Genomic DNA, 14,635 nt, shown 5'->3' with positions numbered 1-14,635 from the left:
ACACACACACACACACACACACACACACACACACACACACACACACACACAAACACACGCACACACACACACACACACCTGCACCTCCCAGCCCCTGCCCCAGCCTATGCCTGTTCAAGAGGTGTCCTTATTAATAGGCAATCAGTCAAAAATCATTCATTAAAAAGCCTAAAAGGTTTTACACCCGCACTATGATTAGCTGGGAAAGAAAATCCAATGAATTCCTAATGCCTTTATGGAAATGAGGTGTCATTTCCGATCTGCTCAGGGAGGCGGCAGGCAGGCAGAACTAAGGAGCGGTGAATGTGTGTTAAGCTCTGCCTGCCTCTGCTTTCCCACAGCTCCGACACTGATCCTGCTTGAGATATAGACAGGCTCTATCAGATATAGCTGCAACCTACTACCCTCATGTCATCCTGCTGTAAAATGTGGGTGGAAGTGCTAAAGATTTATCAAACAATGGGCCAGCCCTATACCTATTAGCAAACAGCATGCGTAATAATTAAAAAAAAGATATAGTTCTATGGGAGCCAATTTGAGAGGACTAACCATACAAGGCCCAAGGTTACTTATTATTAAGATGATAAAAACCGAGCTTCACTTTTCCTAACACAGAAGGCGTAACCTTCACAAAGACGCACCGCAATGCTGCCATTCATCGCAACTATAAGCCCAGGTAGACACAGGAAAGAGGTGACAAGACGAGCACAGTAGTGCAGTAGAGGTGAGGAGGACGAGGAGGAAGGGTAGTGGTGGTGGGGAAGCATCCCCTGTTCCTCATTCAGCGGTTGTCAGCTCAGGCACTTCATAACAGGCCGCCCCGCGGTCAGCCCGTCTGATGGATTGATGGAGGCACATTAGCACCAGTGGGGCCCAGTGAATGCAATCATATTCAGCAGCGGCATGCTTCTAATAGGCCAGAGATTGATCCTGAGGGTGAGGAGGAGGCGGTGGCAGTGAATACGGGCCCATTAGGAGCTGTCAGAGCACGGCGACCTTCAGTCTTACCTTCGCACAGGCAGACGCAACAGGGATCAGCCGGGGCAAAGGAGAGGTGCTCTTTAGTACAACAGGTGGTCCTACACCCAGAATACATGGAGTGATGCTGTTTTTACCAAGATATCAAAGTTTTTGATCACTGTAATATGGTGATATCCTTTGTGTGTGGTCTTTTCCTGGCCTTTCCATGGCCTACGTTTTTCTAATGTGTTTGAATATCCGGGTGAGAAAAAAACTAAGAAGTCCATGACCATCACACGATGTCCTTAGTTTGATTCTAGGTTTAATTAGTCTTACACTTTAAGATGTATGATTTTGTTTTAAAGGGTACATTCTCAGCTGTAATCCGACTCCTGTTGGGAGTTTGTCAAAAACACAGTTCACTTTTTCTACAGTTTCCATCAAGTTACATTTTAGGAGCATGGACTGTGTGTAAATAAATTACACAATGGACCCCCTCTTGGAATATAATCACATTTTCAGAATTAAGGTATTCACTCAAAAATGTTACTCAGCCCAACAAGCAGGGTAATGTGCTTGTCAGTCTTTTTTTCTTTTTTTTAAAGATTTTCTGTGATTGGTTTTAATTTGTTAACGAGCAGTCTACAATAGAAACACTTCCGAATTAACGTCAAGTGTTAAATGGTGTTCAGGGCTTTGAGCCCGCAAGTGTGATAGAGCATCACCACCAACTCCGGCAGTTTGGTTCTCAGTAGCCCAAGCCCTCCAGTGCATCCCAAAGGAACACTCAGCTTTCAATTACCTCCAATAACAGTACTTATCGGAGTCCTCAGCTTTCCCCGGAGACTCAGGGCTTGATGTCCGTGCCCAGCGGCCCACGACAGGGGCATTCATCATGGGGTGGAGTAACAGCTGTGGCTCGACGATGAGGCACGCGTCAAGTCCCTGTGGAACTAGACCAGGCCAGCGTCACGCAGCCATTATTGGGGGTGCTGGTGGAGGAGATGGTGTGTGAGGGGATTAAGGGAGTGTTGTATCCCGCTTCACATCCATGTGAGATGTGTACAAGCATGGGTAACCAGCAGAATGTGCACAGTGCACAATTTGCTAGAAAAATACCAAACCAACATTAGCCCTACTTAGGTATAATCTAGGCATAGGGGAATGGTGCTCTTGTAATAATGTTTGGTCCACGTCCCCTTTCTCACTGCAGTAGGGGAGCTGAGTTTTCACAGCTTGATTGTGCTCTGCCCATTAACCAGCTTCCTCTTTAATGGTCCACATGTTGAAGGGGGAGGGGCAGTAAATCCTGTCCCCCTGCCCTTGCTTAGCCGTGCCTCTGCGGAGTCTCGTTTACGGGTACTGAAGAGTGCACAAACATGATGAAAAAGTAGCTGAGATTTACAAGGCCTCTCCTGACAGCCAGGAAAAGGAGAAAATTAAACCAGAGAGCATTAAACAGGCACCCATTACCGGGCTGCTCCGACACCAATAATAACCATCATTGTGTCCCGTCATCCCAAGGTACACGACATGATTGCAAAGCCTGCAGGCCTGCACCTGTGACAGCTAACATCTTTATACCAGAAATATTACATACTTCTGTGGGTTTAGGGAAGTCAGGGAGATTAGACACTTTTACAATTTAGTGAATTTGCGACTTGTGGCCAATGCAAATACAACATAAGCTACACAGTCTATAGCCAGTTAATATGTAGTTACCCTTGTATAATTTCTTTAGAATGTCCATTTGGATATTTGTGCATTATACCATTGCAAGCATAATTTCAATTACTCTGGAGTCAACTCCCTTGCCTACAAATTTGATGATCTCCTTAGATCAATAATAGGTTTCCCCATATGCATCTCTCAGATTCCATCAAATCCTGATAATCATGTTTGATTCAGAAGTACAAGCTGTCTTTATGAAGCTTTACAAAGCAGTGCCCACAAGCAGGCCCTGGTGCAACATTTCAACTGTCTTCATTACATTACTTTGCTGCTACGTACACGCATGTTGGTTGGATGTAACTGGAAAAAGAAATGTTTTTTTTTTTTTAAATCACTGCATTTTTATTTATATTTTCCATCCCATTAAGGAGGGAGGGAGGAGGGGCTATACCACAACTCTTCATTGCTTGTGTGCTTTTTCACTGGACAAATAAATACTCATTTTTATCTTAGAGCACTTAGCTACATCTCTCTAATCCACACGGATTATGACAATGGAGGCAATGGAGAATGGATTAAAAACTAGATTTTGATGTTCAAGCACTCTTTTTATGGGCTCTTGAGGGCATGCCCTTGTTTCTTACCTTTCCCATTTGAACAAGATGGACCTAAATTTATTATTGTAAGACCTCTGAAATTTAAATTTGCTATATGACATGAATGAAGAGTTCTAATTTCTTTATGATCCTTTCTGTTTTATGATAATAACACATAAGCCTATTTCCCGTCAACCGGTTTGGGTTGGAAAGTCAAAGAACAGAAGATGCTGTGATAGCCACACGCTAGCTACTGAAAGGCCTTGAGCACCATCTAGTGGTAACATATACCTGCAGGTGTTATCTGTTCATTTGCATACTTGTCACTTAGATTTAGTGGCAAGTGTTGGATCAGAAAAAATAACAAACAACAACATTTGAATATAAAGGCACTTTTTAAAAGTTTGTGTTTTTGCCCATGTACTTACACTCCTCTAATCCCAGCTGGTAAGCCAGGTTCTGAAGTCCTTTGACCTTCTCCATCAGGTTGGCTGTGGTCAGACTACCCAGCTCTACAGAAGGATAACAGAAACAGTGATGAAAGCTCTACGTGTAACTACTTTTGGCAAAATGTTATCCCATTTGACAGGATTATATGTTAATATTATTGCTGTCCACAATCTTCATGAAACCGTTACACATTTTTGCAAATTACCTTTCAACATTTCAATGTCCTCATTCTCTAGTTCAGCCATCCATTTGGGGGGTGAATTAGTGATGGGCTGTGATGTAAGACACAAAAAAGGTCTCAGTAGACAACAAGATTTATAGATCAGGTCTATTATATATCACAGCATGTCAGGCCTATTTAATTATTTAGTTTGTAAATCAAAGTGAGCCACAGTGAATCTAACTCACATTTTTACAAGATGCAGCAAATTCTGCAACTCCAGGCACTGTATGAGAGATTACATGATAATCAAGATTATGGCAACATAAAACACAATTCCATACTTACTAATAACTTAATTACTTAAGAAACTTACATTGCTCTGGCCACAGGTCTGGTGAAGCTCTGTCCAATTTCTCAAAACTCAGCAAAGAGCTTTCAAAATCGTCACCTATGATGGCAAAAAAAATACTGTTTTTCCACATGTTCTATGGAAAATGCATGCATTACATATTTGTAAATATTAGAATGGCAAAATTTTAGAAAGCATAAAAGTGCAAGCAAATACGAAAAAGTATGGTGGTTTTATCCAAAGTGACTTCAAGTACTGTGTGTAGATTTTTTATTGGATGTAACATACACATCTAAACAACAAAAAAGGATAAAAAAAATCACTACTTGGGTTAAACCAATAGGCATATCTAGCTAGCTGACCTTTTACTAAATATAGGGCCCAGTAGTGCATTTAACCACAGACCCAAACTCAATGTTTAAATAATAATCCCTTAATTGCATTTTATGAAGAAAACGTGTTGATATAAAATGTACAAAATGATACACTATACCAACATGACGATGTGAGTTTGATATGACATGAAAATTGCATACAACATAAAATTTTTGACATGATTCAATACTCATTACATATTTTGCATTACTGTAAATTTGTTATAACGCCTAACGTTACACAAAACAAAAATAAACATGCATATACAAAACATTTAATATAAAATATGCATGAAAGTGGCCATCTTGGAAGACAAAATATATATAATACAATTTAGCATAGTAATTCAACAATATGTCTGATATATTAGATGTGGACATTCGGTTGGTCACCACCGTCGTTAGACAACTGCAAGGGTAACTCGGTATGATGGAGTGAAACGTTATACAAAACTAGCTATGCTGGAAAAATGCACGAAAAAACAATACAATACAATACAATACAACAGGCTAACGTTAGCAGCACCCACAGTTTCAGCTCTGTGGGTCAAGCTGAACGATAGGTTCAAGCTTGCTGGTTACTCTGCTACCTTCTACACTGGGACACAACAGTGAAGGCTTTAGCCAACGAAAAAAACCCATCTCAAATAGTAAGAATCAGCACTAACATGTGTATTCTGTCATCTCGGGATGTTCGTATAAAGCAGCATAGGCGTCGCTAAAGAGTTAATGTCCTCAAACATGTAGAATTTACCATTTTACACAGCATAGCAGGGTAAGGAATTAGAATTTACCTCCATTTGGAGACGCCATCTTCAGAATAAACACGTGATAAACAACAGCCAATCACAGCAGCCGTCCTTGGACTCGACGTATACAGATGTACCTCATAAACAGGCCACTAGGCGACCCACTGGTCTGTCGGAGTATACATTGCATCTATACTGTCTATGTACCGCATCAAGGTGAAGCCAGAGGTATAAAAAACATTATGTAGACATTATCTACTGGACCTTTTTTGGGGCCGTTCACAGCATACAGTGTGTATGTGTATATGTGTTTGTTGTGTTATGGTTGTCTTGCTACTGGATGCCTAAAATTTCCTTCGAGATGAAACGTGTCTATCTATCTATCTATTACTACTACACGAATAAATTAATACATCAGTATATCAAGCAATGTATCATGATCTCATTTTAATATTTTTAGCCTTTGAATAACTTATTTTCTATGGGGAATTCATAGATTCCATATTTATAAATAATGAAGAGAAGAAAATGAGATTGTATGCAGACATTTACACTCATTGTCTTTTTTATTTAAAGTGACTTAAGGTAGTCTGTTCATTGTTTTGCCTCTGACCTTCCAAATTTGGGTAATACACAGTTAAAAGTTAGGCTTTTACATTTTCTAAGAGTTTCATGGTGTTATTTAGCCTACATAACCACAGCCAAACCGATCAATCACAACAAAGTTAGGGATCACATAAAACAAGCAGACCAATCAGAATTGGTCTTAATTGTTTTAATTAATTTAAGGCAGATCAAGTTGCCATTGACATATAGTAATACATTTCTTTCATGCATTTAAGATCACTTGTATTTATTTTTCATATGTGATATGTATGTTATTTATTCATATCCTGGCCAGAACACTCTAGAAATAGATGTTCAGAATTTTATTTTTAGATAAAATGTTGACAATATGAACAAGTAAGCACAGACTACAACAATATCAGTTTATTTAGAATACTGAAATGTGCAAATGACACAGAGAGTCAGTAGTAGTCTTAAAATGTAAAAAGAGAAGCCATTACTGAACAGCACTATTCCAAAAAAAAACCAGGCACTTAGACAATCATAAATGAATATACAGTCTCTAGTAACCTATAACTAACAAAAAAGGTTTTCTTCAAAACTGACAAACAGGGCGATGCAGCAGTTGCACTTTACTTTTACTAGCTACTTTTAGGCACTTTAGCTTATTATTGTGACATACAGTATACACATACATGTCGAGGATGTAAGATGTGTTGTGTAGTTAAGGCAGCTTGGTAATTAAGATTAGTGTCTAAATCTTTATTCTCCACAACACTCTGGCTTTAATTGTAAACAAATTCAGGTTCGTACCATACAACTGTTCCACCCATTTTTACACATTATAGACTACAATACTTGGAAATGTGGAGACATTATACTATACATGGTACAGGTAGTGTATGCAGTAAGTACCTAAAAACAATAAATACAATTTTTTTTTGTGTAAACACTAAGACCACAAGTCTGTGAGACAGATGGTTGATTCAATTCCCTCATCTTCAGAAAAGTCATTATACATCACAATATAAGGGTCTCCTTCATCCAAAAGCAGACTAGAACTCCCAGGAGTCCATCCACTTCAGGCCAGCCATGGTGCTGCCCGGCTCGTGTGCCAGAGGACCCGTCATACCGTAGGAGAGTGGATGGAACAGGTAGAAACTGACAGACGGAGAATGGATTACTGTGATTTGTACAAAGTAAAAAAAGCACTTTTAAACTTAAAAATATGTTTAGGGAATCTAAAACTAGACTAGCCGTTTTCCCCATTCGTCTAATTGTTGTGCTAAGCTAAGCTCAACTCCACCTGGATGTAGCTTTAACTTAACAGACAATTAAGTGTGGTATCGATCTTTTCAGCTATTTCTCATTAAGAAAGAAAAGGTGTTTTAATATCACTAACACCTTTTCTATACATGTAAGTGCAGGAATGTTTTTTTGGAGTATTTGGCACCCCAACCGGTCGTCAGACACCGCCTACCGAGAGCCTGGGTCTGACAGAGGTTTCTGCCTAAAAGGAAGTTTTTCCTCACCACTGTCGCACTGTTGCTTGCTCTGGAGGAGACTACTAGAACTGTTGGGTTCTTGTAAATTCTGGAGTGTGGTCTATCTGTATAGTGTCTTGAGATAACTCTTGTTATGAATTGATACTATAAATAAAATTGAATTGAATTGAATTTTGGGAAAGTGAGAATTAGATGGATGCATGGATACAAATTAAATGCAATAGACATCACAAACTGATGATGTACGGTTATGACAGTGTAAGAATAAACTACAATACAGTTTTCCTTGACTATAGTTACTCTGCCGGTCATCTCACCTGTAAAGTACACTGAACAGAAGTACCATTTGCCCGAGTCGCTGCAGAAGATCAGAATAAGGTGGGCGGAGTATCAGGTCAGTGCTTTTCAACAGAATGTCAAATGTAATTCCTGTAAAAACAAACAGTGAGTGCTTTAACCACAAACCTGGGACCAACACGACTGCTTTGTCTGTATCAGGGGTTTTCAAAGTCTCACACTGGAGGCTCCCATCAGATCAGACTAGATTAAAGCTGCACTGCACTGCGCTGCCCCCCGCCCGACAAACCTGTCTACTCCAATACAAAAAAATAATACATTGATTGTGCTACTTGAAGTTAATATTAATGGATTGCCTATTAAGATTCTTTATCTTGTTTTAATTTGGGGATAATATACTCTAAGATTTGGAACCACAGTGACCACAATGCTTTGGGCAATGTAAACAGTATAATGTTGCAATTGAGTCACTGAGCTGTGGGCAACTTGAGCCTTGTTTTAGCATATAACACATTCACATTTAGGTAAATTGGCACCATTAAAAGTATGCCGAATTAGCTATTAGCAGTTCCTGTTTGCAACAGTCCCATGGATGGAGACAACTGTCACTGTGAAATTTAAAACCCTGATGATTCTTAGGCAAGTTTTGGAGTTAGAAATGAGCTTATCTTTTTTTCAATGTCTAAGTGGATTTATGGATGTTTAGTGAGGAAATGATATCCTCAGCAAGTGTAAAATCACACTGAAAACAAAACAATATGGGATTAATGTGCACATGTTATATTTGACTCAGTTATGACTGAGAAGAAGAACAATTTTACTATGCAAATTGTGTGCTGCAAGTACTTTGATTGTCTTTCACTTCATGCAGTATCTTTACCACATATCTCTCCCTCCTCCCTCCCTATAATGGAAGTATCCAAGATGCAGTAAGAGATTTGGTACCTGTTAGCATGCTGCTAAAGAGCATTGCAGGGAAGTAGTGATGGTAGTAGAGGACACGGCCCATTGTATAGAAAGGTGCATAGTGCAGCAGCCAACCAAAGAGTAGCAGTCCTCCTCCTCTCATAAGCACAAGAGAATGTTCTGAAAGACAGAATGGAGTGCAGAACATTTATTTGATGTATAAATCATCTCTCCTTTTTTACTGCTGCTGCAACCACGATCAGTCAGTGCAACCATCAATAGGCACACCTATTCTTTTTCGGCTCAATGAGAAACCTCTTTGGAGGGCTATAGACACCACTGCCACCATGATAGGATACAATCCCAAACTGGCCAGGTTCATCCACCAAACCACCTGCAACAGAGCATTTATAGTGTTAATGTGTGCTGGTCAGAGAAGAGCGACAGCAGGAAAAATCAAGCAAGCCTCAGACAGACTTACAGGGTTCCCCAGCAGGTAAACACGATACTCTGTGTCATTCACTCCCGAAAACCTCAATCCCTTTAAAGAAATAAACCCAGAACATTTTAGTTTAAAAGTGGTTATACTTATAATTTAGTTTTTTTTTCCAAAAATTAACTTTATAAACATAGATCATTCAATGCACCTGATAGTTGATGGGCCAATGCCAGGGTTTGGAGTTCATCTCATTGTCTTTGGGTTTCAAGCCACTGTTACCCTAAAAAGACACATTTTAAATCAATAGATGATTTCTATTAAAACACATTTATTTTAAGCACACATGGATTAACATCTTTTCTCATTGTTTCTTACTCTTATCATAACAATGTGGGACTCCAGTAAGATCTCCAGAAAATGGGGCTTCAGCACAGACAAACTAATATTGGGCACTGCCAGACCATGCAAGAGGGAAAGGAACATTTTGGTTATTGTTTGACACCATAAATTATAGACACAAACATAAGAGCACAAAGAATGTTTTTATCTTACATTTGGGATTGATATGATCTTCAATGTTCCACTGAGAGCTTGGCGTCTCCTTCAAGTAGGGACTACAGGTCACCTCCACCTGTTCCCAGCCCCTGAACAGAAACAAAACTTTTGTTTTGACTGTCCATACACATGATGGATGCTGAACAGAAAAGGAGGAGCAGAGAAGATTTGTCTTTACCACTTTGGGAGAGTCTTGCCAGAGGAGTAAAGCACACAACCGGTAGCACGGTGGAGAAAGCGGACTTTGCTACGCAGCACCTTCACCAGGTCACCATTCCGTCCTCCACACACCTCCACCTGCCACAGGTCATTGGTGTCACCTGTGCCATTCTAACAACAGAGCATGGTGGAGATGTGTGTTAAGCTTGGGGACAGACAAATATGCAGTGGCTTGCATAAGTTTACACACCCATGCTAAAGTTGATTAAAAAACCATTCCAATCTCTAGGTATGGTGAAGGGTATGAGATGATGTGGGACTGTTATAATTCTAAAGGCCAATGGAACGTAATAAGGATGCATAGTATCCTGGATCCATGAAATAACTGGCCTTTAAAAATACAAATAGGCCTGCCTCTATCAGAATTTAACATAGAGTGTTTACTTATGCCCCCTGTATTTAAGGAAGAACAGTTATTTATTTACAATACAACATTCATTCATAAAGAAAAGTGGTGTCTTTGAGGGTTGGATTTTTCCTTTTTTTTAACTTTATGGCATTTAGATCTATTTCAAAAATATGTTTTTTATTCCACTTTTTAGTCAACTAGTCAACTGTGTAAACTTATACAAGCCACCGTATGAGGATTTGCAATCAGAATCCTATGTTATTAATGCTGAATGAGGCAATTAATAGTTTGGCATCTGAAAACCGCATAAAAAAGTAACTTCAACACAAAGTAAACTTCATCCAGAAGTTGTGTGACATGTCATCGGTCAACTGTACAGAGCAGTACGTTTTTAGTGGCAGTCTATGGTATGGGTCTACTCACAATGCCATAGCCTGTAACTTGGAAGTGTTTCTTGGTCAGAGGCGCTTCATGCAGGTGACCGTGAAGGTTACGGGTTGTTCTGAAAAAAACAGTAAAAATTACATTATCGCAAATACGTGGACATAATTTGGATTGGAATGACACTGCATTATGAACATTATATAACTGTTTTCATTTCACTGCTCTGTGGAGTCATGATTCTTACTCTTTGTGCTCCAGTCGAATGATATCACCATGACGAACCAGATCAGGTGTCCCAGATTGAGCTTAATAGGGATAAACAATTAGAGGCTCATACATTACATAATGGCTCAAATTAATGCCACTGGTATCTCTAAACAGTAAATAAAACCTCATGTGCTCACATTCACTAGCATCCTGTCTGTGAACAAGCCACAAATTGTTATAGTCCTTGTGGAGATAGGCTGTCACCTGTAAGGAAATGGCAGAGAAAACAGTTTATTTAGAATAAATAAAATTACCACAGATAATGACATGCTTAATTACGCACAGCGTTGCCTGACCTGCTGCTGCCTGGCTCCCACTCCCTCGGGGTATAAGTGCCAATGAGAGTGCAAATAGCCTCCAGCAATACGGAGGTTTTTTACGGTGATGGTGGAGCCATATGCCAGATCTACATTAGAACAACAACATTGCTTCAAATCATAACCAAAACACATGAAACAATTACATTGAATGAAAAATTACATTTGACAAAGGCTTAACAACAAAAATAGAATGTTACTTTACGAAGAGAGTAAGCAAACAGTCAGCCCATCTGGCTGCCATCAATACTTAAGGAATGGGAAAAAAATATTTTTGCCCAACCCGTTCTATTTTGTTATTAGCATTTCAACATTTTTTTGTGTTTTGGACTCACACTCAGGCATGGATGCATTGTGTAGATTGTTCCCGATTAGACGGGACTGAAAAGCTGAGCTGAAGAAACCATCTCCTGGTCCACTGGTAAGAAAACAATCATTATTACTTGTCATCACGCAGTATTTAGGGTGAGATGAACAGTAATCACACTGTATCCATAATATAACAATCAGACACACCTTTTGTTCAACACAACAAAGTGGATTGCAAATATTGTAACATAGAGGAAAAGTGGAACCAGGATGAGTCCAACAACCCGAGCCAGGAGGTGCTTTGCAATTTCCACCTGGAGCCAGAAAATAAGGTGAGAGCCTAACAGTCAAATCTCAAGCGCTACTCATTAACACAATCAGTTACCAGTGCCATTCAAAATGTGCTGCTGTTTACCAGTGAGAGGCTCAGGTCTCCCAAAAGCCTCCAGAGGTCCCAAACTGTATTTAGTCCAACCAGCAAGATGACAAACAGACCCACAAACTTCACTCCCAACGCCCCAGCAAGGCTCACACCAGTCAGTACCAGCCACAGCCACCAGGAGGCAGAAAAAGGGCTGAAAAAATGTTCGAAAAATTACCACATCGCATGAAAAACTATTAGAAAGCCAGAGTTTTTATTGTTGGAAGATGGATTAGTATTGTTTTAGGACTGTAACTATAATTATCTTACCATACTTGTAATACCAAACCAAAATCTAAGTACTAGCGGTGTCCTACCTGCATCTCTGCTGGTTGAACTTGACCATGCTCAGCACTGCTGCCATGATGAAGAACATGAGAATAGGGTCTAACAGGATGTACTGGGAAATGGTGATAAAGCCGGTGTCTGCGGGATAAAGACATTCAGCCCAAATTAATTCTCCTTATTACAACAAGGTTATTTGACATGTATATATTCTTAAGGTCCAAGACACTCCTTATATTTATCATAATTGCTGTTGGTTAAATCAGCAAACGTTACACAACATTAAATAAAAAAATGCCCAATATGGAAAATGACATAAAAGTCACTTTTGACATGGTGGTTTCCCTACTCCCAAAATGTGATTGTGCACGTTCCATGCTGTTCCTTTTATTTTTACAGGTTAAAAAAAGGATATTGGAATGTTGAGTAGTTTTTGTATTAAACAAGATGATTACTCACCAAATATGAGCAGGGTGGCAGTAATAAGGGCAGCACTGGGAGACTGAGACAACTCCAGCACTATGAGGTAGGCAAAGACTGGGAGACAGGAGCCCAACACGGCACAAAACTATAGGGTTTAGAGGCAGGACAGGCACATCAGCAGCCTTAATGTCTTACCATTTAAAAGTTGTGAAAGACCATATCTATATATTGAAATTGCATTGTTAAAGAATTAGAAAAGAGCAGGTTTTCTTGTGTGGAAAGCAGCTTACCCCTCTCATCCCCCAGTAGTTGTGATGTTTATATTTATCCCCTGGCTTCATGAAAGGAAAGGTGCCATCATAACCAGTCATGTAACCGGCGAGACCTATCAGCATCTGCAACGGATTAATGATGATCAATACTTCTACTAGAGTGGTTTCCCTGAAAACACTACAAAAAAGGGATACTCTGTGATCTCACTTTTCCAAGAGGAGGATGGACATCAAAAAAGAAGGTCCTGTTGATGTAGTAGCTTCCCATCTTTCCAAAGTGTGTCTCATCCCAGCTGGAATGAGTCATCATTCAAAAAAAGATTACAAAATCTATGCACAAAATTGACTAACATTCATGACTTTTACTTACCACACATGAGGGGGCTCTGTTATCTTGTAGAGGCGTGTAGAAACAGAAAGCCCCACTACCAACATCAGCAGCACTCTGGTTGGGGGATCCTTGTTAACATTTTCTCTGGCCGAACATTGAGCAGATGTCCCATTTGAACACTTGGTGTGTCCAGCCGTCCTTTTATTTTTATTCTTTGACAAAGGAGTGAATGGGCTTTGGAGGGTCGTGTCTGAGGTGGGAAAGATTTTCCGGTTTCGTAGTGTTGAAGTGTGCCCTGTTGTTTTCCATTGTGTAATGCATTCTTCCTTTGCCATTAGTGAATGAAACCTGTAATAAATTGACCAGACCACCTTCCAAACCTGGAAAGTCTAGCTGATATTTTGGTTAGCTAATCATGACGTTACATCCACAACAGTAAATGGGTGATATCTATATTATGCGTAACTGTGCTGTCTAGGACAACAGCAAAAACTAACGTTACATTAAACACATCTAACGTTAGAAATTATTACACATATTTGGTACATTGCAGCCAAGCTATTAAGACATTTTAATCGATAAAATACTTATCCTAGCTTGCTAACAAAGTGTCTACTCGTCAAATGGCGGCATTCCACACAATAATGTTTCATATTGTACGTTTATGATTACAAATTGCTAACTGTCGTTATCGCCTCAAATTACCGTTTTAATTTTCAAGATTTAGCTAGCTAGCAACCCAACGAGCAAGAAAACACGAGAAGTTGCAGCTCGTGTTAAAAACACGTAAGATTCGAGGTGGTTTCTGGGAGGTGTATTCCACTGTGTCATTTATGTAGGCATGGTGTGGAAGGGTAAACACAATTTCCCATAATACTTCTGGGATAAATCCCAGGAAAACGTTATGGAAAAGATGGAGAAGCAGTGATGTGCAGAACTATTTGGCCACCAGAGGGCAATGTAGTATAATAAATCATTTTAATATTAACATCCTAATTTCCCCTTCTTAGTGGAGAAAAATACATTTCAGAGAATAACTGCATTACTTTTTTGGCAGCCATAGCTACTTTTAGATTTCGACTCAAAACAATTAGTTTACATTAAATGTTGCAATGTGATAGATTAAACTACACAATATATGAATCTTGACCAGCTGCACCTTTAATTGTTCCTTACATGCAACTACACTAAAATTAACACTGTACTTCAATTATCCAAGAAAAATAATTTACTAATAAAATGTACTTTATTAGTAAATTACTGTACTTGTAATGGAGTATTTTTACATTGTGGTATTACTACTATTACTGAAGTAAAGGATATGTCTACCATCACTGCCAAACATACACCTCTTACCACTAACATCACGATACCTGCACCAAACTGTTCAAGAACTACACTGCTTGGTGTAACAATATCTATTCTAATGAACGTCCAGTGCTTTTATTATAACTAGTCATAGTGTAGTACATACTAC

The 14,635-nt window shown here is 39.4% G+C and overlaps 2 protein-coding genes across 4 annotated transcripts in view; both read right to left on the bottom strand.

Moving 5' to 3' along the window:
• lin52 (lin-52 DREAM MuvB core complex component) overlaps window positions 1-5,447 on the bottom strand; it is a 9,640-nt gene extending 4,193 nt beyond the window's left edge. The window contains exons 1-5 of the mRNA XM_034857538.1: window positions 5,358-5,447; window positions 4,214-4,288; window positions 4,086-4,123; window positions 3,883-3,949; window positions 3,656-3,739 (exon numbers count right to left, since the gene is read on the bottom strand). Of these exons, the coding sequence (XP_034713429.1) occupies window positions 3,656-3,739; window positions 3,883-3,949; window positions 4,086-4,123; window positions 4,214-4,288; window positions 5,358-5,376 (283 nt within the window). The 5' untranslated portion in view covers window positions 5,377-5,447. The remainder of the gene's footprint in view (window positions 1-3,655; window positions 3,740-3,882; window positions 3,950-4,085; window positions 4,124-4,213; window positions 4,289-5,357) is intronic.
• Window positions 5,448-6,276: 829 nt separating this feature from the next.
• On the bottom strand, window positions 6,277-13,956 carry pomt2 (protein-O-mannosyltransferase 2). Of its 3 annotated transcripts, XM_034858635.1 has the most exons (22): window positions 13,682-13,956; window positions 13,198-13,631; window positions 13,036-13,120; window positions 12,846-12,950; window positions 12,592-12,700; window positions 12,165-12,273; window positions 11,842-12,001; window positions 11,634-11,740; window positions 11,453-11,535; window positions 11,097-11,206; window positions 10,938-11,004; window positions 10,778-10,838; window positions 10,573-10,651; window positions 9,760-9,911; window positions 9,579-9,670; window positions 9,402-9,478; window positions 9,235-9,306; window positions 9,069-9,128; window positions 8,876-8,981; window positions 8,627-8,767; window positions 7,702-7,813; window positions 6,277-7,040 (listed from the first exon to the last, which is right to left on the bottom strand). In XM_034858635.1, exons 2-22 carry the CDS (start codon window positions 13,491-13,493, stop codon window positions 6,935-6,937), a joined length of 2,289 nt encoding a protein of 762 aa, XP_034714526.1. In that variant the 5' UTR covers window positions 13,494-13,631; window positions 13,682-13,956; the 3' UTR covers window positions 6,277-6,934. The 3 variants fall into 3 exon arrangements, with proteins under 3 accessions (XP_034714526.1, XP_034714525.1, XP_034714527.1); XM_034858634.1 differs by having other exon boundaries at window positions 13,198-13,956; XM_034858636.1 differs by lacking the exon at window positions 7,702-7,813 and having other exon boundaries at window positions 13,198-13,956.
• Between the last annotated feature and the right edge of the window lie 679 nt (window positions 13,957-14,635).

Source organism: Etheostoma cragini, chromosome 20 (assembly GCF_013103735.1).
Source record: "Etheostoma cragini isolate CJK2018 chromosome 20, CSU_Ecrag_1.0, whole genome shotgun sequence".
NCBI lineage: Eukaryota > Metazoa > Chordata > Actinopteri > Perciformes > Percidae > Etheostoma > Etheostoma cragini.
This window is presented reverse-complemented; position numbering and strand designations above follow the sequence as displayed.

Excerpts from the sequence above, each read along its gene's own strand:
- pomt2 (XM_034858634.1), bottom strand. The coding sequence starts at position 13,493 with ATGGCAAAGGAAGAATGCATTACACAATGGAAAACAACAGGGCACACT. Across the intron at positions 13,121-13,197 it reads ACAGAGCCCCCTCATGTGTG|CTGGGATGAGACACACTTTG; the intron begins GTAAGTAAAAGT and ends GACTCATTCCAG. Across the intron at positions 7,814-8,626 it reads CTTTAGCAGCATGCTAACAG|GAATTACATTTGACATTCTG; the intron begins GTACCAAATCTC and ends TTGTTTTTACAG.